This window comes from Syngnathus acus, chromosome 2 (genome assembly GCF_901709675.1).
Source record: "Syngnathus acus chromosome 2, fSynAcu1.2, whole genome shotgun sequence".
Lineage (NCBI taxonomy): Eukaryota > Metazoa > Chordata > Actinopteri > Syngnathiformes > Syngnathidae > Syngnathus > Syngnathus acus.
Window position 1 is genome coordinate 21,761,170 of NC_051088.1, and position 24,417 is coordinate 21,785,586.

At 44.2% G+C, this 24,417-nt stretch overlaps 2 protein-coding genes across 5 annotated transcripts; both read right to left on the reverse strand.

The window, feature by feature from the left end:
• Positions 1-660: 660 nt before the first annotated feature.
• Positions 661-4,607, reverse strand: c2h7orf57 (chromosome 2 C7orf57 homolog). The gene is made up of 8 exons (XM_037267874.1): positions 4,499-4,607; positions 3,779-3,833; positions 3,537-3,710; positions 3,373-3,466; positions 3,007-3,136; positions 2,669-2,733; positions 2,481-2,581; positions 661-1,928 (listed from the first exon to the last, which is right to left on the reverse strand). Exons 2-8 carry the CDS (start codon positions 3,819-3,821, stop codon positions 1,870-1,872), a joined length of 666 nt encoding a protein of 221 aa, XP_037123769.1. The 5' UTR covers positions 3,822-3,833; positions 4,499-4,607; the 3' UTR covers positions 661-1,869.
• Positions 4,608-4,910: 303 nt separating this feature from the next.
• On the reverse strand, positions 4,911-24,000 carry LOC119131860 (collagen alpha-1(XVIII) chain-like). 4 transcript variants are annotated; one of them, XM_037266671.1, is made up of 41 exons: positions 23,667-24,000; positions 15,043-15,584; positions 14,545-14,628; positions 14,410-14,469; positions 14,255-14,330; positions 13,668-13,789; positions 13,565-13,582; positions 13,322-13,486; positions 13,213-13,239; positions 13,073-13,135; positions 12,932-13,006; positions 12,825-12,875; positions 12,548-12,670; positions 12,389-12,442; positions 12,271-12,315; positions 11,311-11,442; positions 11,156-11,203; positions 11,049-11,075; positions 10,871-10,969; positions 10,715-10,750; positions 10,546-10,629; positions 10,384-10,416; positions 10,275-10,310; positions 10,133-10,192; positions 9,705-9,782; positions 9,601-9,636; positions 9,438-9,491; positions 9,247-9,318; positions 9,118-9,168; positions 9,005-9,035; positions 8,878-8,931; positions 8,759-8,793; positions 8,578-8,694; positions 8,244-8,394; positions 8,092-8,156; positions 7,841-7,969; positions 7,731-7,763; positions 6,998-7,402; positions 6,735-6,932; positions 6,468-6,577; positions 4,911-6,119 (listed from the first exon to the last, which is right to left on the reverse strand). In XM_037266671.1, the coding sequence occupies exons 1-41, from the start codon at positions 23,761-23,763 to the stop codon at positions 5,906-5,908; spliced, it is 3,990 nt and encodes a 1,329-aa protein (XP_037122566.1). In that variant the 5' UTR covers positions 23,764-24,000; the 3' UTR covers positions 4,911-5,905. The 4 variants fall into 4 exon arrangements, with proteins under 4 accessions (XP_037122566.1, XP_037122557.1, XP_037122549.1 ...); XM_037266662.1 differs by lacking the exon at positions 23,667-24,000 and adding an exon at positions 18,665-19,579 and having other exon boundaries at positions 13,213-13,243; positions 13,335-13,486; XM_037266654.1 differs by lacking the exon at positions 23,667-24,000 and adding an exon at positions 18,665-19,579 and having other exon boundaries at positions 12,548-12,661.
• Positions 24,001-24,417: the final 417 nt, after the last annotated feature.

A 24,417-nucleotide genomic window follows, 5' to 3' on the forward strand; every position in this document is an offset into this window, starting at 1 on the left:
GGATTGTTCTCTGATCCGATCGGTCGATCGAGCGCTGATTAGCGCCTGCGGAGGACACGTGCGTACGCAGTTAAGTTCATCGACTAATAAAAATAATAATAATAATGTATTATTACTTTCTAGCCATTATTCCAAAAAAGTAGAATATGTTTAAGACAAATATAAGAAAATTGTTAAACTTGCGTGGTGGGTTGTTTTTCTTCAACAGGAACTGGGCCCCTAGTCAAGGTAGATGGAATTATAAACACCCTCAGGCTTCTGCTTGAAAAAAAAAAATGTCAGGAAAAGCCTACTAGAATAGCTTAAAATCTTTGCAGGTGTGTGCTGACTACAATGTCAAAATTTGTGATTGGATATTTCTGCACATTGGTTTCCCTCTTCCTCAATTTGGGAAAAAACAACCCAATTTATTGTTTGTTTTTTTGTGCACAACAATGACCCAACTTCCTGGATGAGTCCAATTTTTGGCCCAATTTTTAAGCTGTAGTCATAAACCTGCTATAGTCAAAAGCTGTTGTAGTTGTGATTTGGTACTACTATAAACAAACAAATTGAAGTAAGCATGTTTTGCGACGAACAATGTGAACGCTTGAAAAGTTTTTATATTCCCACTGAGACCACAAATAACGGCAGAGAGAAATAAAAAATAAACAAGCACAGTAACATGCACATGCTCATTTATTGAAATAAAATGTGTGAGAAATTACATCTAGTTGAGTGTGTGTTTTTTAAGCAACGCCTCCTTCCCTTTCCTTTGGCCAGCGTTGGCTGATCAAAGCCCACTGATGGATAAACTTACAAGCTACCCACTTTGGTTAGCACCAACTTGTTAGGAGTTCATCTGGCGATACACATGAACAGCGGCAACACGTCATACAGATGCAGCTATTAATAATATTACACTTTCAATAAATGGCATTTGTGTTCAAGACTGCCTTCAAAAAGTACCCCGCCCCCCTTTTTGTCTTGGTAGGATTTTAATTTTCGCATCACTGTCAGGTTCATACATTGATGATAGTGATGAAGCTTCAAATTTGCTTCATGAACCAGTTGCATTTTTTGACTCATTTAGGTGGCGCTGAAAGTACAGACTTTAAACCAACAGCACCATCTAGTGGAGTCAAGAAATACAACAACTGGTTCATGAAGCACATTTGAAGCCTCATTTTCCCATCACTAAAAGTGAGAAAACCAAGAATGTTTCGGGGCCAGCTAAGTATTTGTACAGTTGGCTTCTTTCCAGTTTCTTAGCGTGGTGCGATGTTAGGTTTGTCATGAGATAGAGATGTCCAATGCATGATTAACTTTTTGGTTTGCCAAATATCAGGAAGCAAGTAACAGAATGTCGCCATGGAGAATTTGGCACAGGCACATGAAGAACTGCAATTTGAGTTATTTTTATTCCGCTTACAGACAGAACATGAGAGAGAGACCCGGTGAATATAGCATTAAACTAATATTTTGCAGAACTGGAATCTAAACATCACTTTGTAGCAGTGGCTTTGCGATCAGCTCGCATCGGAAGCTCAAATAGACATATTTTGACTTCACTTTATCGCAAATAAATTAGCACAACACATCAAGAACCGACTTGCTCAATCCTCATACAGTGAGGCCGGCAAACTGAGCAGGTCAAAAGCACAGAAACATTTGACGAGATTAGTTTTGGACACGGCTCCCGAGTTACTTTCCAAGTTGAGGAATTGCATTACAAAAACAAAACATCATCATCACATCTACTCAATTAAATGCTTTATACAAACGAAAGCAAACCAAAGGAAGGGCTCATCCCAATGCATAAACATGAGCACAAACAGTCAGTGGATGAAGAAGAAGAGCCAGTGAATGTGGGAACAGCTGCTCGACACACTAATCAAGGTCATCCACATCCTCCGTTGCAACGGTGCTAGTTTGCTCCGAGGTCACGCCTGCAGAACAACCGCACACAAACAAACATCATTAGCAGGAAATCGCAATGGCTCACACCAACAAGCACACATCATTAACATGATTTATGGACTAAGCTTTGCATTTCGCTAGTATCTCTAAAATCCTGACTTTTCAGGAAACCCCAAAAATGGCGGGTTTATTCAACCACTAGCATCGTATGATAAAAAAAGAGCAAGCCATTTTCAACACTTTAGAATGGTCAATAATTTATAAAAGTAACACCCACACATCCGACCAAGAGTAGAGATTTTTGGAAAAAATATAAAAGTCACCAAAATGTGACTTCGGAGGCCTGATGCCAGCGATACGCAATCTCTTTACTTCAAACTTCCATCCATCCATCATGCTGAAAAGAAAAGCAACAGAGCAAACCAGCTCCAAATTCTCATTCAAGTACGCCACCTATATTTATCCCACGCGCACATTTAGAGCCCACTATTTGGCATTTTAGTAAAAGATGGAAATCTTAATCAATCACTATTTGGCATCTTAGTAAATCAGGCCAAATATGTCTTGGACGTATGTCGTACTTGAGGCATCGTCATCATTGGGAGACTTCTTTTTGTCCTCCACGTAGCCGTGACTCAGCAGCTTGGTCATGCTGACCGGGGGCATTTGCTTAACGTGAGACCTACGCGGAAAAAACAGACAAAGTCAAAACGTCCCGTGAAAGCTTCATCCCGTCACCTCCATCCGTCTTGTTGTGGGACGTACTCACGTTCTCTTGTACTTGTTGCTCACAGACAGCCCCTCCAGCTGAGCTGCGGTACCATCAGGAGACATCTGCGGGACGGAAATGGTTAGCCGGCTTATAGCGCAAGCATTTGGGTGAAACGCATGATGGGGGGAAAAGCCCAGAGGTGGATCACGGATGATGAAATGACAGATTACACATGAAAATTAATGGGAAGCCTGTGAGGATGATGATGAAGAAGAAGCAAACCTGCATAACCCAAATAAATAAGAAAATAAATAAATAAATAATAAACAAATCAGTTTAAAAAAAAAAAGAAAAAAGCAGGGACAAAAAAATGGCGACTCTTTTGATGTCTTCACCTTATCTTTATCATGAGTAACTATATCGGGGTCTCTTTCCCAGGTTGAACTGTTATCAGTGCCAAACGGTGCAAGCAACGGCTGCTTGCCGCCCTTGGCCTGGCCGTTGGGAGATGTTGCATTGCTGCTGCTGTGAATACAAAACCACCGTCACATAGCATGAGCCGCGCTTTGCGTTCGGCACCTCGGAAATGTCATCAACGTGCACAACGATTGCACGACGACAAGGTGTGAAAAGGCTTTTGTTCTCCATCTCAGTGTGACGTGAGAACGCATCGAAGAAGACCATAACATTTTTATATAGACCCAAAAAAGAATGTGTATGAATAATATTCTTTAATATGAATTATTTGCATGTTCATTTACCTGTTGGAGTCATCACCTGAAAACCAGTTGTTGGGATTGTAGGCTACCTTGGGCTTGTCATCCTCATCGTTGTCGTTGTCATGGCTCAACAGGCCTACGGCACCCGAATGATCTCATTTGAAAACATCCCATCACACATAATATAGTCACTGAATTATGAAGACCTTTATGTCCGCCTTGCTTAGCCAGCTTGACGTAGTCCGAGTCGGACTCGACGATTCCAACTCGCCGGCCGCTGACCCTCTCCACTGCTGTGCTTTCGTCAGCAGTCTGGGACAGACCGGGAATCTGAGACGTCGGTCCGGTCACACCAGTGGCTGCCGCTCCAGGCTTGATGCCTGCAATAAATTGACAATCTTGATTTGAACCAAATTGAATGTCAGAAAATGTAGTTTTGTATTTTTACCTCCTGGCTTAGTCCTTCGATGGTTGGGTACAACAGCACTCATAATGAAATAAACCTAAGAAAACAAATTAGGCATTTAATAATTAGATAAATTCAAATTTATTATCACTACATAAATGATATAGATGTATAATAAGTGTGAAACATAAGCCCTGGCCCAGCCCACATTACATCAAAGTCGGCCGGCTATGGAGTATTTTTGTCTCTCGTTACATTACGCAATGGTAGCGCAACAGGCGCCCCCTGTCGGCGGTTTATCAAGCTTCCCTGCCGAAGAATACGTTCATCATCATTGTAATCGATGAATAAATGAATGAAGGAAAGCAAAATACATGTCGTAAAAAAACAAGTTTTCCGGCGTTAGGGAAAATGCACTTATGCACTAACGTGTAATTACATAATATGGTGAGATTATTTTCGGTTTATTTAATTTTGACTGGGTGAAATAATCAAACGTTTCCACGAAAACTGCAATCGAAAAGAAGTAGACAATACTAACGACAACACAATTTAATCGCAATAGCTGTGACAATAGGTAAATACACTATTACAGAGGCGATATGTGTAACAATGCCTGGCTAATGCGTTTAGCCGCCTAGAAGCTAGCCCGTCAGCGCAAAAACGACGCAATCGGACATTACTTGCCAAAAAATTACATATACTGAATAATCGCTTTATAAACTTTAGTGTAATGAATATGTAGTGTTTGGAGACATTTACCGCTTGCTGCTTCTTCTTCAAAGAAAAGAGATGAGCAAATATCAGCAGAAGCTACTTCCTGTCCTTCAGCGACGCCCACAGTCAAAGATCGCCTATTGCGGTAACCCCAGTTCTCTGCAAGTCTTCCCTCGACACACACACAAATCTTCTCTTTGTTCGACTTCCACGTTGTCGTGTTCTGCATGGTGGCTCAATTTCCAGCATTTTGCTATCAATATATCCATTGTGACTTCTCTCTCACCGTGGCCAGTCTAGCCTTTGGTTTTCGTGTTAACTGGCCCAGTTTCCAAAAGGGAGAATGTAAGAGAGCTCACTCTTGCACACATTTTCAGATCATAGATGAAGGTGATTAATTTCACCAAGAACCCAATGACCTTTTGCTTGTGGAAGAGTAGAAGGGCAGGGACAGTGGTTATTGGCAAACACATTTTAATTCAAATCAAGTGTTTTGTCACAAGCAGAGTTTGGATGAATATTCAAAATACGGTAATTGTAGTCACATTTTCTGGCATCAATAATTCGGTTTGATAAGTGGCATATTAAGAATTATTGATCACAAGCAGTCAATTCCCCTGCCGTGCATTTTTTTCCACAACCACTTTACTGTGGTCCATTTGAAACCCAGGCACCAATCTCGATACTCATTGTTTTCAAAATATGACAAACATTTGGTTGTCTGATATGGAAGTGTGCAGTTTTTGCATGCATGTGCTACAATGTGTCACTAACCGGCAACTGGAGTGTGTTTACTGTTGCTATTAGGGAAACAGAGCTTTCATGCGTGTTTACATATTTTGTTTCAATTTTATCATCAGCCTGGTTAATGATGATCCACAGCTGAATACATTTGGGATTTGTTTTTGTTTGAAGACAAGTGTAAAAAAAGAAAAAGCACTCATAAAAAAATAATAAAACTAGCCCTGCTATTGCATACAATGTTTTTTTTCCTTGACTGCTGAATCATACAAATTGCTTTTCTTGTTCAAGTACGTTTTCCAATTCCTTGCATTTACAGCTCTGAAAAAAAAGGAAAAAAGAAAAAGACACAACTATAAAATATCTGGACTATTTTTGGTATTTTGACTATTTGTCATTTTCTGCAAATAACATTTCTAGATTTGAAATTTGGGAATTACGTTCATGGTACTTTACAGAATAAAACGACATTTTTGCTTCCACTCCAAGACTTACGGTACCTGTAAATAGCAAAATCAGAGAAATTAATATTTATGCAATGGTTTGTTATCTCTTTTTTTTCCCCCCAGAGCTGTAAGCGATTTTTAAATCTTCTCGGAGCCACCTGAAATTCTTATTTGACATAGACGATCATTTTGTTTAGCACCATTTAACCTACTTGAAAAAGAAATGATGTCATGGCAATCAAATTGATAGTCCCAACGCGTGCGTTTATCTCCTGCTATGGCCGATGTAGCTGTTCTCCACGCACAGCACCACGTAGGAGTTGGAGCAGCTGCTAGAAGTCTGCTGGAGCAGACTGCCGCTCTGCAGCGAGGACGCCTTGCCGGTGAGTACGTGACTATTCATGCGCCACGACTCGCAGAAAGCGTCCACCTCCCGCTGACCGTTGCTGACCGAGCCGTGCCACATCATCTTCTCAGGCCTGCCAAATGCCAAAAAAAAAAAATTTGAATTCAAGCTCACCTAAACTTTAGAAAATTCTAATTTTTCTTTTCAGCCGAAAACAGCAATTTAAAATGGAAATACTTAAGATTTTAAATTATTGACAACAATGCTAATTAGCACAACATACAAGGCACAATTTGTTCTTTGTTGTGAATTACTGGAGTGACATTTTTTACAACTGCAAAACTTAAATAAAAATTGTTGAATTGACCAATTTCAAATTTGATTGAAGTTTAATTTTTAAAATTTGATTACAGATGAATTGTTAGCAATCTTGATTGATGACCAACAAAATGTAAACGTGATGTTTTTGACTGGGACATACCATGTGCTGTCGCGGAGAACATCTTTACCATCAAAAGAGTAGATCGGGACATTCTCCTTGATGGTGCCGCCGTTGAAGATCGAATCCCAGTTGTCAAACAAAACCTCATCCTGACGAGACAAAAAAAAAAAATTGTTGGTGGGGGCGGCCAAGTTTTACATTTTAAAAGCAGAGACATGTTGACCAATAATACACATTATGCAACTAAGTGGTTATTAAATAATTTTTTTTTCCCCCGTCAATTTCACTTTTTTGTATTTCATCTACCTTCAAGTTGAGTATTGGCATGTGATCTCTGTCAGATCTGCGGACAATGCTCTGGAGATCTTGGAGTCTGGAGGACAAGAAGGCCCGGAAGGTTCCCTTCATCCCGATGCTTTGAGCCTGGCTGAAGCACAGGAAGTCGACGCCTCGGATGCCCTTCATAGATCCCGTCTGGGGCTGGTTCAAGGCGATGAGATGGAGCTGGAGAAACCCCAAAACGTTCAATAAGACGCAAGTGACAGCTAACAAACCACGGCTTCTCTTACCCCTGGACCAGATGTGTGACGGTGGACGGGATTCTGGACCACGGGTGGGGCGGGCCTTCGCTGAGGGGTCACAGCGTAGTATCGGCCATCTTGGTTATTGACCCGGTCTGTGTAACTGGGGTATCTGGGGTCCGTTGGGGCGGGGTATCGCGGATCTGGCTGAGCTGTATGCCGCGTGTCAGGGCGGTATCTGCCATCGGGAAGGGTCTGGTCTCTGCCGTCGGGGTTTGTTTGGTACGGATTGTACGGCTGGTACGGCTGGCCTGAGTGACGTGGGTCGGGCTGAGAATTACGGTCCGGGTTAACTTGCTCTGGCCTCTCCGATTGCCTGTGGGAGTCGTTGGAGTTGACGTGTGGGGGGTACGGAACGACCGGTGGCGGCTCCACGGCTGCAACCTCATTAACCTGCAAATTAGTTCATTGGATATTTAAAAGCTTCTTCAAGGAACTTTTCAGGATGATGGACGCTGGGGCACATCCGGGTGGTAAAACCAGAGTGAGATACTGCTCACTTCAAAATGGTGGCAAGTGCTGTAATTTCGCAACGCATTATGGCTAGCATGCTAGCCTAGCTTGTGCCAGCCATTTATCCCGTTTTCTCAATGGCTCCGTCTTGGTTCAATGACATAGGAGGCTTTGTCTACTACTGGTGCCATTGGAATTTTTGCCACCCGGAAGTCCTTGCGACATCACGGAAAAATAGAAACTTGGAAAAAACACGCAGGACACTCACATCTACACTTGGTAATGGAATATAGCCTCCAAGCTGAAAAAAATGGAAGTCAACAAATTCATGAGAAAGCTGCTTCTCTGGTACTTTTTGCAGAGAAGAGCCCTTCGTACCTGGATTTGACGAACCCCGTCTCTGACTCGTAGGTAAAGATCTGTACGGTCTATGATGTAGACCAGAGAACCCTCAGGTTGTCTTCTAGCGGTGGCTGTCATGATGTCATAGGACTGCAACACTGTTACCTGCATGTCCATATAAAAACTCTTCCATCATCATCTTACATTGGGACGGAACCAACTTAATGAATTCCTTAAATAAACCAGTCCAACCACAGAATTTGGAGGTCATTTTCTGAATTGCTCACCCCAGAAGCATGTCCAGGTGTTCCGGGTACTCCAGGTGGCCCAGGTGGTCCAGGAATGCTGATAGCTGTTATTCAAGAGGCAACGAAATGACCTTTCCAATGATACATTGAAAGCAGCAAGTACGTACAGTCGACTCGTTTTTCCAACTCACTATGCGTGCCTCGATGAGGTCCGGGGAAGGAGGCGACGCCAGGGGGTCCAGGTGGCCCTGGTGGTCCAGGGCGGCCGTCGTAGCCTCTGCCCGGTGGACCGGGTGGCCCTTCGGGACCCGGTGGGCCACGAATAGAGTCCCCTCTGGGGCCCTAGTGGTAAAGTGGTTCAATGGATGTCAAATCTACAAAAATAGCCGTCCAATTTTAACTAATATAATAAACTAATCCTGAGCTTGAAAGTGATGTGTGATCTCTAAATATTTCCTCTTATTGATCAATTTCAGGTGTTTGTGAGCTTAGTCCCAAATTACAACCACGGTATTATGATCTCACTGGAGGTCCGGGAACTCCCGGTACTCCTATTCCGCTTCCTCCATATCGTGGGTCGTAATGGCCGCCGCCTGGTTCTCCTTTCTCTCCTTTCAAACCCGTTTCACCCTTCAATTCATTCTAGACAGAGAATCATTGTGAAATATACAAAGTTTATGCATTTCATTCAAAAGAGGTGTCTTACCTTAAAGGCATAAAAGTCAAAGTTTGTCCCGGCACCTGAATCGTAAGCAAGATGTTCATCTTACGCTTGGTCCAAACACAACAAGAACATGTTTGAAGTCCAGTGGCGAGATGCCTTACCTGGTATGCCGGGTAATCCGGGTGTCCCGGGGTCACCTTTCTCTCCTTTGGTATCTACAACAGAAAGAACAGCGGCTGTAAGTTGATCCAGACAATTCAGACGACAATTTACTGTGTTGAAACTCACCTGGATAATACCTGGAAGAGTCATCATAAGCCTAGAATGACAAAGCCGCAGGAATGATGACTTTGAAGGTCTTGAAAAAATGTTCCTACTTCAGCATTTACATGTGAACTTACTCTGGATGCTGGTCCAGGAGGTCCAGGTGGGCCCGGGGGACCTGGGGGACCCTGCATCAAAACGTGGCGCGGTTACTTTAATTGACAAAGTTCCAGTTCTCCTGAATCACTGAATGAAAATATACTCACTTGGTATGTGGTACCGGACCCGCCGCCCGGCTCGCCTTTTTCTCCTTGAATGCCGTTCAGTCCCGGTCGACCCTACAAAATAAAATACATTGAGCAGATTGATATTTACACAAATGTGCTCATTTTTGTTAACTTCTGTATGTTGCTGAATAAAAAATAATAAATGAAATAAAAGCAGATTAAATACTCACTGGTCTACCTGGAAGTCCAATTTCTCCTTTTTGACCTGAAGGGCCATAAGGGCCCTGCAGAAAAAACAATTTCCGGTTTGTGCCACACAAAAGAACGCAAAGGCATCTACAATGTGTGCAGAAAATATATACACTGTACAATATATACGGTAGTTATACTTACTGGAGGTCCAACTGGGCCCGGGGGTCCAATATCTCCCTGTGGACAGAACGCAAAGTGTTTTTTTAGATCATGTCTACGTTAGTTACTGCTTTTTGTATAGTTACCGGTTCTCCTGTCAAGCCCGCCAGGTTCAGAGGTCTCCCATCCGAACCCAGGATGACACCAGGCTCTCCTTTTGCACCCTGAATAAATCACATGCTTTTTTTTTTATATTTATGGTACACACTACTCACAAAACGTTTTTGGGGTGCTGGGACTTTCAGGGGAAATCTCATCGTAAAATCCAAAATACCTTTTACAGGTGAAATCCAATTGTTTTCTTTTGACTGCACTAGTTAATGCTTCAGTACTCAATTTGTAAAACAAACAAGGAGCTGACCACAGAAATTAATAACAGGTTTTGGGTCAATGAAAATAGACTTTAGAGCAGGTGAAACCAGGTCTAAGTTGTGGCGCAGGTTGTGTAATGCAATTTTGGAATGCATTAGATGTATCTTCAGCTTTAATTTGAATTCAGGGTGGATTTTCTTACCTTCGTGGCAAACCCTGGAAGACCCGTCTCGCCTTTTTCCCCTTTCGGTCCAATGGGCCCCTAAAACAAATCAAGATGGAAGACGCATGTACTTATCTCTGTTTTCTTACATCTGGTCTCTTATGATTGCATGTCAACTCACAGGAAATCCAGCTTGGCCCGGAATTCCTGCTCCCGTCTGACAGAAAGACAGAAATAAAGAGTTGTGAACCCATGTTGCCCTGGTTTTATTATTTTTTCAAGCCACTCACCTGTAAGTTGTCACGCCAATGAAGGTTGTCATGCTACAGCAAGACACAGTTGCGAGAATGAAGGTGAGTACACGATGAAGCAAAGGTGTGATGGTTAGTTTATATATATATATATATATATATATATATATATATATATATAAAAAAAAAACTCGGACTCACAGCACCACCCCGATAAATGATCTGCCCAGGAGGTCCGGGAGGGCCCGGAGGTCCAGGTTGCCCTCCGTCACGACCTGGTAGACCCTGCGATGGGAACCAACATACGGTAATATTTACTGTACATCTCCAAAGTGGTCTTTTGAGTCAAAGTATATCCTTGACGACTTACGTGTTCCCCCTTCTCCCCTCGATCTCCTTTCGGGCCCTGAATTAACGAGGAAACAGTCATTTGTTGATTTCACATTTGTTGGATTTTTTTAAATAATGTTTTTACTTGTGTATACTGCAGCAGAAAAAAAAAACCGGAATTCATCTGCCAGCTTACCAGTTGTCCGGGAAAACCATCCAGACCTGAAATTCCTGGTGGACCTCTTGGTCCCTCTGCTCCTTTATCACCATTGCTTCCGGGTATACCTGGTCTACCCTAAAAATCCAGATAATTTAAATTAACATTGGAGACCGCATGGAGAAAATGTACTACGTGAGATGACAAAACGGCTTACCGCCAGACCTGGAATACCTGGAGGACCCTGGAAAACAGGACACAATAAATATTTATTATTAGCTTTTTTTTTTTTTAACTGAGGGAAGCTCAGGTGTGACACATTACCTGTGGTCCAGGTGAGCCACCATTTGTCTCAAAGCCCTCTCGATCATTCTGTGGAAAAATGACCTTTTTGACTGCACTCCAAAATTTGCTAGTCACTTTTTATGTTACTAAAATGAAATTGCAAATGACTGATGATAAAGTAAGCGTGTACTCACAAAGCTAAAGGGGCTTGGCGATCCGGGTGGCCCTGGTCGTCCCGGAGGTCCAGGTGGGCCCATGGGACCCGGAAGCCCTGCTAACCCAGTCTGTCCTGGCGTCCCCGGAACTCCCGGGTCACCACGAGAACCCTGCAGTGAACAAGTGTTACTCACATCCTGGCAAAAACATTGAGGCTATTCCGCTTAAGGAGAAAAATTTCAAGATGGACCTCAAATGCAAGTGAACTTAATTTGACCCTCTCTGTAATTTTCTGTAATTCTGTCCAACTGTTTGCTAGCGTTGAGGAGGACCATTTATTTACAGAGCAGTTCTAATTACACATTGATGGAAAAAAAACACCTGTTGTAAATTTTGCCGTCATGGTCTTTGTTAGAGAGCAGCAAGCTGTGCAAATAGTACTGAAACAATGAACAGTTGAAGGTCAAATTTAGTTCCCCTCGTAAAGTCTACGGGCATTTTGGGTTCATCGTAAAATACATATTTGAGATATTTTAGATATTTCAATATGGCAGAATATATGTATATATATATTTGTATTTTATTTTTTGCACTGAAAGAGGATCGACATATATAGGCTATTTATTTGATCTGTCTATTTTGGGGATCTCAGCTACATTTGACATGATTTGGATGGGTAAACGATTCACAAAATTAGCTGGAAAATAAATCAAGTCTAAATAATAAATGAATTTTATTTAAAAAAAAAAAAGTACAATTATTTCCCATTTCCAATTTGGTGGCCCATCTGCAATACCGCCACGGACCACTAGAGGACCGCGGACCACCGGTTGACAACCTCTGCCTTAATTCATTCTGTGAGGGATGATCTGAATATCTGCATAAAATGAACCTCCCAAGAAACCCTTTACCATAATTGTCTTGTTGGTTTTACATCCAAAGACTGCAAATTTCCATAACCCATATTTAATTTAATTTAATTCATTTCCATAACCCACCTTCTCTCCAGCTCCTCCAAGAGAGTTGAGGTCACCGCAGTCGCCCTTTGGAGATCATTTGCAACATGTTCAGATTACAAGACCCAAACTGCCCACATGCTTGCTATTTTAATCTAACCTTCTCTCCTCGGAGCCCAGGTTGACCCGGTGGACCAGTGAGTCCAGTAGAACCCTGAAACAGCACCAAGGGACTCAGCAACTGGACAGCTCAACACCTTGCCTAAATTAATTCTGGATCACACTTTTCAAACCAAAACACGGTCGGATAGATACACACCGGTAAACCGTTCCTTCCAGGTGGGCCAGGAGGTCCAAAGGCAACTGGACCATTAGATCCAAGTGCAACTGATGTACCAGGTGGGCCCGGGGGGCCCGGGGGACCTGGAGGACCAACACGACCCTGAATAACAAACAACAAAGGTGATCAATTCCAAAATGATTCCACTGCCTTTGGTTTCGGGTCCACTCCCACTGGTCCAGTTCTTTGCATGCCCAAATATGGTACCAACTGGCTAGTGTGAGTGCACCCTGAGATTGACACTGCCTCTGCATACCCGGATCTTCTCCCAATCTTGGTATCCTGAGCCCTCCATGTCATCAAATGTCTGTGGAGGAACACAGTTAAGCACAGCAACATTTTTGAAATGTGTGTATAACATACCGGATGATTTCTAGCTCCTGGTCCAGGAGGTCCCGGTGGACCTCTGGGTCCAGGTTGTCCTTCGCCCCGCTCACCCTGAAGTTCAGAGGTCAAAACGTTAATGTGATGAAATCAGAGTTCAACTAGAATTCAAAACTGAACCTTGTCTCCTTTTGCACCAGGAATTCCAGGCGTTCCTGGGAAACCTGGCGGCCCTTCAGGACCCTGAAGAAAAATAAAGATCCATGGAAAAGAATGAAATTGAGTCTACTCTACTGTTGTAATATGCAGAACACACTTACAGGTAGTCCATCCTCTCCTGGGGACCCCTGCAACATCATTTACAATCAATAAGTTGCACTTATCAAGTAATACAAGCTGAAATTCATCATGTTTCTGAAATTCTCTCACAAGCTCTCCATCAGCTCCCGGCAATCCATCTCGGCCCGGAGGTCCGGGAGCTCCGGGCACACTCTGTGACCCATCTCCAAGGCGGGTGACCTCACCCGCAGCCCCAGGAGGACCTGGAAGGCCCTGAGCGCCACGCTCTCCTTTACTTCCAAAAGTTGTGCTACCCTACAGAGGAGGAGGAATCGATGTCACGTTTCTAATTCTTAAACAAGAATGTGGGGACATTGGGCAAAGTTCACAGACCTTATCTCCCTTTTCTCCCTATAAGGAGACACATAGTTTGATGCGGTTATAATAATGGAAATGTGAATGGGACCATAAACGTGCATATAGTGAGGAACTCCACCTTCTGTCCGCCACCTCCAGCATTTGAGGAGAAACCTGAGCCCGGGTCTCCCTTGGGCCCTGCGTGGCCTCTGTCCCCACGGGTGCCTTTCTCTCCTCTGTCACCTTTAGGCCCAGTTAAGCCTGAAAGATGAGTGAAATATTATGCATGCATATATTGGGATGGAGAGGTGTCATTGTTTTTTTTATGTAGCAAAAGTATTAGCGGTGCTTGGTAACAGTATGGATGACGGACGCTTCAGGATTTGAGTACTAGTACTGGTCTGAAAAAAGTGGTATAGAACATCCCTAATAAGTTCATGCTTTGCATATATTTGACTAAAACTGCTGATGCAAGCAGTATTTTTTATTCACCATTCACTAACATGCGCCATCTTAATCTAATGTTTTTTTAATTGATGGTAGTTTCTGTATTCTTAGTATGTGTGTGAATATTGTGCTGTGACAATTTAATTTTACAGGGTGAATAAAGTATCTCTATTGTATGAGCGATTCGTCTTAGCCTCGTCACTTAGAAGCAGTGCAAAATGTCAACAGGGGGCGCCATTTCAGCATTTATCTGGTTTGCGACGATCAAGCTCAAGTTACCTGTTTCTTTAAATCTGCTTCCTTTCGAGGCAATCAGCGGGGGCTCGGGCACCGGCCTGATGGATGCTGGAGTGGTCTGGTGGTACAATATGACGTAATCATAAATCTTCCACTCTCTTACTGACTGGGCAATAATGCTAGACTGACTGACTGACCTTCACTCCGCCTCCTGTCTGCCTCCTGCTGCCTTCACCGCTACCAAAGTCGCCAGAGGCCTGAAAAACAAGCAGGTGGCATGTGAGCGTTCAGACGTCAGGTCTCACCGTGGAGGAAACGCTTGGAATACTCACAGCATCAGAGTCGTCATCGATGTCGTCACACAAGCGCTCGGCTGCCCGAGAGTTTCCCACCAGCCTCAGATCGGCGATTTCGCCCTAAAGACAGACAAGCGGCACTGTTTTGTGGATATGCGAAAAACATGTCTTGAAAGAAAGAAAGGAAGAAAGGAAGGAAGGAAGGAAGGAAGGACGGACGGAAGGAAGGAAGGTTATGACTAATAGAAATAGAAAAAATAGAAGGGAAGAAAAAAAAAAGGAAAAATAGTCTAGCGTGAATATAAACTGCATTTTTACTTACTGATAAAAAAACTTTTAAATGGAATAAATCTGAAATTTGAACTAAATCAAAAATATAATTTATGACAAACTAAATAGTCATTTTTTTGTTGGTTCAAAGCATCATTTTTTTCAGTGTACAAGAAATTTGAACCCACGGGGAGGTCAAACATCATTCCGACATTTGAAGGTCCATGACACGCTCGATGAACACGTGAAATGTGGCCTGCTAACCTCAAACTTGTCCTGGTCGGCCCCCCCGGCCTGAGCGACAAAGATGCCTGCTCTTCTGTCCAGGTCCATGGGATCCGGGGAACGCTCAAACCTCACCACTCGTGGCGCCGCATCACAGTCCTGGTAGAAGGTCACCTGCTCCTCAAAGACGGACAGCGAGAACCGGCTCCATTTGTCCACCAGGCTCGGCACGTCGAAGCTGGCCGCCTCGTACGACTTCTCCGAACCAGGCTCGGTGTAGAAAAACTGCACCGTCTGGCGACCCGCCCGCACGGCGCTGAGCTTGACGGCCACATACATGAGCCTCTGCGGCCCGTCGGTGATGGAGAAGAGGACAGAGGGGCCCGAAGTGGACGGCTTGATGTGAAAGAGGAGGGAGAAGTGGCGGTAGAATGGGTTGGGCACATAGGCCAGAGCCGGCTGGCCCGACACGGCCCCCGAGGTGAAGACGTAGGCCTGGGTGCCGCCTGGCCACCGGACCCGACCGATCTCATCGGGTGGCGGATCTCCGATTAGCTGGAGCAGAGACAAACTGCTTTGCTCTGCAGGGAAGGAGCAGACGGAAAAAAATTACATCTTTGCAGCGATTACCAAAACCTTTTACCAATATGTCAAAGCCCGGCAGTGGTGGGACTAGAGTGGGGGCCACGGGGGCACTGACCCCGCAAAAAAATGCTTGGTTCCAGGCCAAATACTTTTTTTTCACATTTCCTCTTGTAGCCTCTAAGGAACATATTTAAAATATTTATTAGCTCAACAATTTGGGGGCGTTGTAATATTTTTGGTTGTTTTGTGGACCCCTTGAGATATCCTTTCGCCCCCTGAGCAAAACATCCCAGCTCCGCCAATGAATCCCGGGGGCGAGATATGGCCTGTCAAACTGATTAAGTGGCCCACCACCACAAATAATCACTTTAGTGTATGTTTCAAGAAACGTATTTGGTTCTTTTCCTTTTGGCCGAAAATCTGAACCAACATTAAAAAAGAAAAACGACCCCACACCAAATACTTTTTCAACATAAATTGAAGAATAATTTGGTTGCCAGTATTTCAAACTCTGCAACATTGAGTATTTAGATAAGATAATTTTTTTTGTCCTTTTATTTATTTACTGCACAAAACAACAACAAATGTGTGGCCAGAAAATGACTAAAAAAAGTGCTGATATTACAGTTCCCATAGAAAAAAATTGTCTTGAGGCCAACAAGTCTCACAAGGGAGGAAGGTTTTGGCCCAGATGCTTCCATGGGAGGGGAGGGGGAGGGGGTGGCTTGGTGGCAGATTCATGAGAGAAACTGAAATGTGAATTCTGTGCATAAAGGGGGGGTCAGAGGTCAGCTGTTTCCAAGTGACGTAAGTACATCATGTTCAGTCGCAGGGGGAATCCATAACTCACAAAAGAAAACAAAACCAGGGCAAACCTAATGTGACAGTTTCATTAGTGAAGATTCAAGTCAAGATTGAGCACCAACTGCTCTTAGTTGTGGCTAAAAGGAGCTCAAAGCAGCTTTGGGCCCAGAACATGTTTTCACACAGACAACTCTGGTGGACTATTGTCCAAGTGGACGTGGAAGAAGGCGGGCAGGGTGGTCTGCTCCCATTTAGCAGCACCTGCTTTCCTGCTTCGGGGTTCCTGTGGTGGCGACACAGCTCGTGCAGCTGCCGTCTGAAATGATCTGAATGAACGTTTTGACTAGGGTGTCCACAGCTTGCATTTCAGCTTGGTCAAAGTTGAATGTCCATTCACATCTGGAAGTGGTCCAGGCCGCTCTTTGCCTCAGGGGCCCTGAAATCTTCTTTTTATTATATTTTGTAATAATAATAATTATTATTTATGCATTTATTATTTTAATTATTTTTACGTATTTGTTTATTTATTATATATTATGTTATTATAATTATTAATAATTTAAAATAATTCTTATTGTGGTTATTGTGCCTAATGATCAAAACAGGTGTTTTATATATTTGACTCAATCCATTTTTAATTTCTCCCTAAGTAGTCCATTTCAAAGTTTCTACTCTTTGTCTTGAAACCGTACTTCTGCTTTGACCAGGATCTTTCATTTCAACACATTTCTGAACTTCTACTTAAGTCCTTTTGCCACTTGTGGTGTTACCAGTAGCAGCCATGAAGGCTCCTCAGATGACAGATGGAAGTGTCAAGCTAGTGTGACATGCACAAATGGGAAATCATCGCAACATCCACCCAGATGTTCCCTGCTGGCTCCTTGCCCCGAAACAACAACACAGTTGTGTAGTTCCCAGCAAACAAAGTGACCTCATGTTCCAGCAGATGACATGAGGACCATAGTGTGGAACAACTGGCAGTAGCGCGGGGAGATGGATGGATGGATGGATGGATAGATGGGCAGATGGAGGCGCAGGAAGGAAATGCTTGTCAGATGTTCATGGGAAAGCTGACCGCAGGGGACCTGAAGTGCGCAAGATCCAATATGGCTGACTGTGGAACTAATGCCTTACAGAGGGGCCAGGGAAATGAACAAATGTTTCCTTACACTCCCACATCTATCTTGGTAACTGGATCTCCAAATTTGAGAAGCACCAAATATCGGAGAATAGAAATAGAGGAACATCTCCGGTTCGGTTACACGAGTTGACCCACATTAACACGCCCGCTTGCACCGAGCCAAGCGGATTTGATACGTCTTGAGGGATCGTCGACCGGGATGAAGCAGCTGCGACACCCATCAGATGTTCGGGAGTCAATTAAAATCGACTCGTAGAGGATAAGTGAGAACTCTTGGAAACAAAGAAACACATGAAGATCATGGCGTGGCTGCAAAATATCCAAATAGCCTCCAAGATTAGAGATCATAGAGATCATTCCAAAGGCCTCAAAAGTCACTGAAATATGACCTAGTGCATATTTTTGGAATCTGCACATTGTCTAACAAGGGTGATTTCCCAGCCGCATAAATGTCTCTTTCAAAAAAAAAAAAAAAAAAATTCCGACAAGACGAATTACTGCTTTGGCAGAGTGGGCAACTTAGCTGTGATCTTTGCACATCTCGCCGGGCCCTTTTAGGGGCCCCGTCTCATTGGGATCACAAAGATGCCTTGTTCCGAGCCGGACGCCATCACCCTCCCTCCCACAAGGAGAAGACATTTCCCCAGCCGCAAATGCCATCAGAAATGCCAACCGCTGCCAAACCGCCTGTCACAGATGCCCCGATTGTTTTGGGACAGACGATGACGACACCCGGAAACGGAACAATGCTCATCGTTTGTTGTGGTGTGCTTTTTCTCAAATGGTCCAATTGCTATAAGGCACTGGGTTGAAAGTACATTTTCAGAGATCCAAGCTTGGAAAGTGGGCTTGGGTGGGGAACATGCGAGAGTGATGACTGCATACAGAAGCAGCAACAGCAGTAGCAGGAGAGATTTTTACGCAACAATGCAAAGCAATGTGCAGCAATAAAATTGTGTGCAATGAAAGCAGCCATGATCACCAGGAAGATCCAAGCATGGTGACGAAAGTATCAGCTGTTGCCTCATCAGAGAGGCTAAAAACATGCAAAGCGGGTGACGTTCAAAAAAAGCAACAATGTGCGCTCAAGCACAATCAGGCAGCAGCACACAGGATGCGCTTGAAGGTTACCTTCCGAGTAACTAACAGACACACACTCTCCGACGGGCAGGAGGCCGCACTCCACGGGCACCTCGGCGCTGTCCAGCGACGCCCAGCAGCTGTCCTGGACTTGCTTGCAAAAGCTGCGGCAGGGCAGGCGCAGAGGTACCCGGGTGGGCGACGGGCATTCGGGCACCAGCAGGAAGCAGAGGAACCACTCTAGTTGCCGGTGACAGCCCGCCCGGGTCAGCCGGGCCCACTCCTGCAGGGTGGCCCCCACCTGCTCCACGGACGTATGGTTGAAAAAATTGGGCAAGGTGAAGAACTGCTGGCGCTTTTTGGAGCACATGGGCCAACCGGACGGGACGGGCAAACAGCGTGGATCCAGAGTCCCGTTGTTCGCATCGCTTAAGTTACTGGAAAGGATGACGATGTCTACGAGATCTTGCCTGGAACCCGATCCTGATCCGGATGCATCACCGGAGCCTTCCTCCATCTTTCCTCCTCCCGAGCCGTCAACATTACCAGTCACGTTCCACTCAGCGCTCTCCACCTTCAGGGAACCGTTAGTAGTCCCGGGGCTGGTGGTCACATGATCCCACGTCTTGACCAAGTTACGGATTCCCGTGGCTACGTTGAGGATTTCTTCTCCAAGCCCTGACAAATCCTCACCCTCCTCGTTCACCTTCTTCACACCACTGGTCGTTGCAGGGGCGTCCGTTGAGGTCGGCGTGGTGGGCTCCGGGTCAGCGTTCCAGAACCAGGCCTCCAAGCCTCCAACACACAGAGCCAGGAGCAGGACCCTCAACATTTTGCTCTCCGCCTCAAAAGGTCCAAGTGTGACGTGCTGGTACTTGGACCCTTTTAGTCAAGTTGGTCCAGAACAGAGATGGGAAAAGTGCTGCAGCTCGTGCTGGAAGGGCACACCCCCCTCTCGAAAAAAAAATGGCTGGAAAGGGACGCGCAGGAGAAGGTTGGTCACTCGCCCTGAAACTCCTCCTCTTCATCATCCGCTGCTCGTCATTTTCATGGCGTTATGAGGAGCTGCGGGGACTATTTAGGCAAAGTTTCCACACATTCATAAAAGACTTCAACGGATGAGGAGACTCATCATAGTGAAGGAAGTTGAAGAGCTCAGACTTTAAAAAAAAATGCTATAGAGAGTTTTGGAATGTGTAAAGTTCTCAAGATGCTCTAAATAAGCTGAAAAGTTTGAATTTGAAAATGTGGAACTTTTTTTTTTAACAATTGAGAAATGTAGATGGAGCAGAATGTCCCAAAAATGTGAAGCATCATAATAAAAGTGAAGTTTTCTGGTGTCAGATAACAAATGTGAGGACATGAGAGGTGATGACTGATGAAAGATGAGAATGTGAAGCTACAACGAGGAAGGGGTCGTAAGGGGGAGGCTGTGTGCGTGTGTGTGTGTGTAGTTGGGGGGGGGGGGGGCAAGAAGTGTAAGTCCAATAGGATGTTCTCATAATCCACTCCTTCACAAGCCTGTTACCTCATTTCAGAAAATCCCCCGAATGGTTTCCATTTCCAGGTTCTCACAGAGGAGCGATAAGGGGGAAAGCAGACCCCCACCCCAGCCACACTGAGCCCCCAGTGCCCCCATCTGCCAAGTTAGAACATCCAGCTGTTGCACATTCCAGCCCTCACATCTCCCACGCCACATTGCAATGGGAGACATATTGCTCATCTGTGCATCGCGAAGCCCCCTTGAGGAATCGGAACACGACTGCCTGCAGCTTTGTGACCTGCGCCGGGTTAGCGAGTCACCTGGGCCGCTAACTTTTCAATGACTCACTTGCGTAAATTGAATTGCAGCAGAGCTTTACATCCTGTACAATCTACAGTGTAGATTGAAGACAGTGGTGCTTTGAAATAAATACGAGTTTAAAGCGTTGCATGATCACACTCGTAACTCAAACCTAATGTACGTGGTCCAACTGCATCAAGGTCGCTGCGTTCACCCAGTCCCAAATATGGACTGAACAACTGCCGAATCTCAAGCAACATGTAGGCGGATCAAATAAATCGATTCCACGATGTGTTTTGCACAAAAAGCCAGCCATGTGTTTAGTGCGTGTGTTGAGTGCGTTACTAAACTAAACACATTCCCCAGCCAAGCGTCGCCAGCGCTTGAAAAATGTTGTTGCCATGGTGATTGGTTGCGGTTAGGGAGGGGTCGTCCATCTCGAGACTCCTGCTGCTAATTTAGCACAGATGACGACCGCTCGACTCGAGTTTTTAACTTTCCTTCGCAGTTCAATTGTGGAACAAACGTTACAAAGCATTTCTTACTCACTTGGCGTCCACACTATCACAATTTTAGGTTGGAAAATGTTTTGCACAAATTGCCAGGTCATTGCTTAGGCAGCAGTACACCGGTTTGCCAACAGAGGGCAGCAGTGCAACGTTTAACTCTGATTGAACGATGGTATTTACAATACTGGACAGTACAAGTACTAAATACTCCAAATCTTTACTGCTACTAGTAAAACTTGTGTCGTTATAAAATTCTACTGGTAAACATTTCGTGAAGATGTCAACTTGTACAGAGTTTTTCGTTCATTATTGTCCACATGTGCTTGAATTCTGCTGGAGCAGTTTAGCATTTGAAGTTAGGGAACGCTCATCCAACCACAAAATTCGAGCTGTTGAGTCAATGCTGTCGAAGGACTTGCTTTTGTCTCGTGCTTGGAATTCCACATAAGAAAGATGTGAAGTTGATGCCGCTGGCAACCTCGTTAGAAATTGACACCACTAATAACACTCCTGCACGTTTCATGTGAGACAGGCCGTGTTATGGCGCGCTCAACAAAGTAAGTGAGGAATTCAGTGTTGATAAGACTGTCTTATTGCTTCTTATTAGCTCTTGGTTTTATAAAGTTGATTGTGGAAAGGTGTTTGATATATATATATATTTTTTTTTATGTACCGTATTTTCCGGACTATAAGGCGCACCTAAAAACCTAAAATTTTCTCAAAAGCCGACAGTGCGCCTTATAGTCCGGTGCGCCTTATATATGGACCAAGTTCCTAAATTTAAACTGGCCCGAAGCATTGTGTCATGAAATCAATCATAAGTGGCCCGCTAAAGACTATGAATCATGAATCAAAAAGACTATGCATCATTAATTTGTGATTATAAAGTAATTTGTTGCGTCTGAAGTTGAAATAAAAAAGCTGAAATGGAGAATGATTTGAGTTGGATTAAAAATCTGACATGATGCATTAACAGGTCGCCTTATAGTCCGGTGCGCCTTATATAAGGACAAAGTTTTAAAATGGGCCATTCATTGAAGGTGCGCCTTATAATCCGGTGCGCCTTATAGTCCGGAAAATACGGTAAGTAGCCTATTTCAAGGCACACGGACATTCAACAGTATTCTAGGGTTAACTCGTGTTTTGGAAAGGAACCTATATGAAAAATAAAATGTATATAATATATAATGCAACTAATGGATTGTTTTTCATGCATTTCATGAGTCAAGTGGATACAATCAGAATGAGTGGGGTAGCTTGGCCAACATAATATTTTTACAACTATTCAACTCGATGCCATTTGCACCGTGTTGACATTTCAAATGCTGTCCTAAACACATAATGCATGCAAACGTGATATATGCTGGCTCCATAAAAAGTTGGCCAAACACATGAAATCCATCCTAGATGATCCTAATGGGGTGCAAGCGCTGTAATGACCTCGGCAGAGACACCATGACTCGCAAGGTCAAGCGCCATGGACTGCTTTTATCCTGCAATCAGCAGCTACAGAAAGAGCCAGAAATGTCCACCAAAGATAAAAGCCGATTAGATCTTAAAGACATCAATTGGCAAGATAGCCGGCATAATATAAACTGTGCAGCAAGTGGATTAGCCCAGAACTGACCAGAGGGGAGGAGGACCTTGGTTGCCAGTTGACATATTGGGCACCATGTAAGGATGGATTTCAAGAGGCCTACATCTTAAGGCAAGTATGTTGCACAGCTGGAAAACAAAACATTGGCCAGTCCCACAGAACACCTTGTGAGCAGCCCGTTGCGATGGCAGATGTGATAGGATCGAGTGGAAGATGGAAAACAAAACAGCCTTTCAAGAGCTCATCACTCGACTTCCTTCCTCCCGCTTTTTGGCAGTCATGCTCAAATGACAGAAAACATTGCCGGGGAATTTTGATCAGCTTTGACAACGTCTTTTGGGAATTTTATCCACCAAGTCACTTATACCAGGAAATATTGTACTTGGTCATTAGGCCGCTTTTCTTTTCGGCTAAAATTAGCCCTGCACAGCCATGTTAAAAAAATGCACATCATAAAACAACCCTTTTGGCAAATTGATGCCACATTTGATTATGCAACAGGAAGAGCGCAGTATCCGACTTCGTTGGCCTCGTCGGCCCCAAACTCGCAGCCGCCTTTCAAGCCCCCACATGTCTCAGAACATCGTCCAGACAAACTAAATATGCAAACTGACTCTTCTTGGTGTGTGCATGTGCTGGGAGGAACAAACAAGCCCCCGAGAGGGGGAAAATCTAACCAACTTGCAACTTTCCAGCTGTATCGGATCTTTACTGCAAACCTAAGTGATGATGCGCAGAACATCTGGAACAAGAACACACTTGTGTGTGTGCACGGCCACACACATGCACGCACACGCGCAGCCGGCGCAGGTATCAAAGCATTACAGATGAGTGTTGGATTAGGTGAGGATCCTGTTTGGATTGCTTTCGAGCAAGAAAAAAAAAAAAGAAAAACTTGATTGAAACGATAAACCGGATGCTTGGGGCTATTCAAACGATAACTACAGATCTGTCTGTCTGTCTGTCTAAATATAGTTGGTTTACTTATTCGATTCCAAAAGTAAAACTTTCATTTGCTACAATCATCCAAATATTCATTCAATGTGTCGTGAATCTATAGCATATGAATTTTACTTTTTAAAAGGAGGGGGGGGGGGCATGTTTTATTCACAGGTACATGCGCACGTCCACCACATGTGTTGCTGAATAAAATGTGAACTGTACCTGTGTACTGGGTGTGTATCCGCTGGAGCCCCAAAAGCAGGATGATGCTGATGCTGAAGCAGGTCTGCGGGGTCAACCACCTGTTAGGTCCACGCATTCTTGCGGCCACTTTAAAGTTGGGGCTCTCCCCCTCCAGACACAAAAATGAGGATTTCCTGTCAGAAAACTGCGGGAGGACGCCCGATCATCCCCGGCTGAGCGTTGCGCAGTTTCTGGGGAGAAATAAATCAGAGAGAGAGCACAGCTTTCCCCGACCCCGCGCCCACCGATGCAGACAGGTTGAGGTCTTGAAGACACAGCAGTGTCAAGCTGGAATTACACAACTTCCGTTGCGGTGTTTTTCAAAGTAAAATAACTAATTGCCAGCGGCTGTCGCAACAAAGGCAACTCGCGAATGACATTGGAATGCAGACATAACGTTTGCAAAGTACTCACAAAAGGTTTGTGATCTTGTGGGTGAAACTAAAACGCAATATAAAGTCTCAACTTTTGAATGCGATGCTGAATATTTCTATACTTTCTGCACAAGTTGTTGTTCTTTAAAAAAAAAAGAGATGAACGGCACAATTTGGAAGACTTGTTCAATTTAGGGCACCCAAAAAAAAAAAAACTATAAACTTGAATTTAAATTTATAGTTGCGGTTTTTGAGTCAGCCTACGGACGAGACAACACGTGATCATTTTCCATATGCGTGACTGCGCGTTCACTGTTCAGACATGTCTTTTCCTTCAGTCCCGGTCTCAGGTGCAA

What these genes read in the sequence shown, in the direction of transcription:
- LOC119131860 (XM_037266644.1), bottom strand. Translation starts at nt 19,445, where the DNA reads ATGTTGAGGGTCCTGCTCCTGGCTCTGTGTGTTGGAGGCTTGGAGGCC. An exon ending in GTGGCTCACCTGGACCACAG is followed by an intron (nt 11,076 to 11,155) that starts GTAATGTGTCAC and finishes CCTGTTTTCCAG; the next exon opens with GGTCCTCCAGGTATTCCAGG. An exon ending in ATTGGCGTGACAACTTACAG is followed by an intron (nt 10,311 to 10,383) that starts GTGAGTGGCTTG and finishes TCTTTCTGTCAG; the next exon opens with ACGGGAGCAGGAATTCCGGG.
- c2h7orf57 (XM_037267874.1), bottom strand. Translation starts at nt 3,821, where the DNA reads ATGAGTGCTGTTGTACCCAACCATCGAAGGACTAAGCCAGGAG. An exon ending in TCGAAGGACTAAGCCAGGAG is followed by an intron (nt 3,711 to 3,778) that starts GTAAAAATACAA and finishes AATTTATTGCAG; the next exon opens with GCATCAAGCCTGGAGCGGCA. An exon ending in TAAGCAAGGCGGACATAAAG is followed by an intron (nt 3,467 to 3,536) that starts GTCTTCATAATT and finishes CGGGTGCCGTAG; the next exon opens with GCCTGTTGAGCCATGACAAC.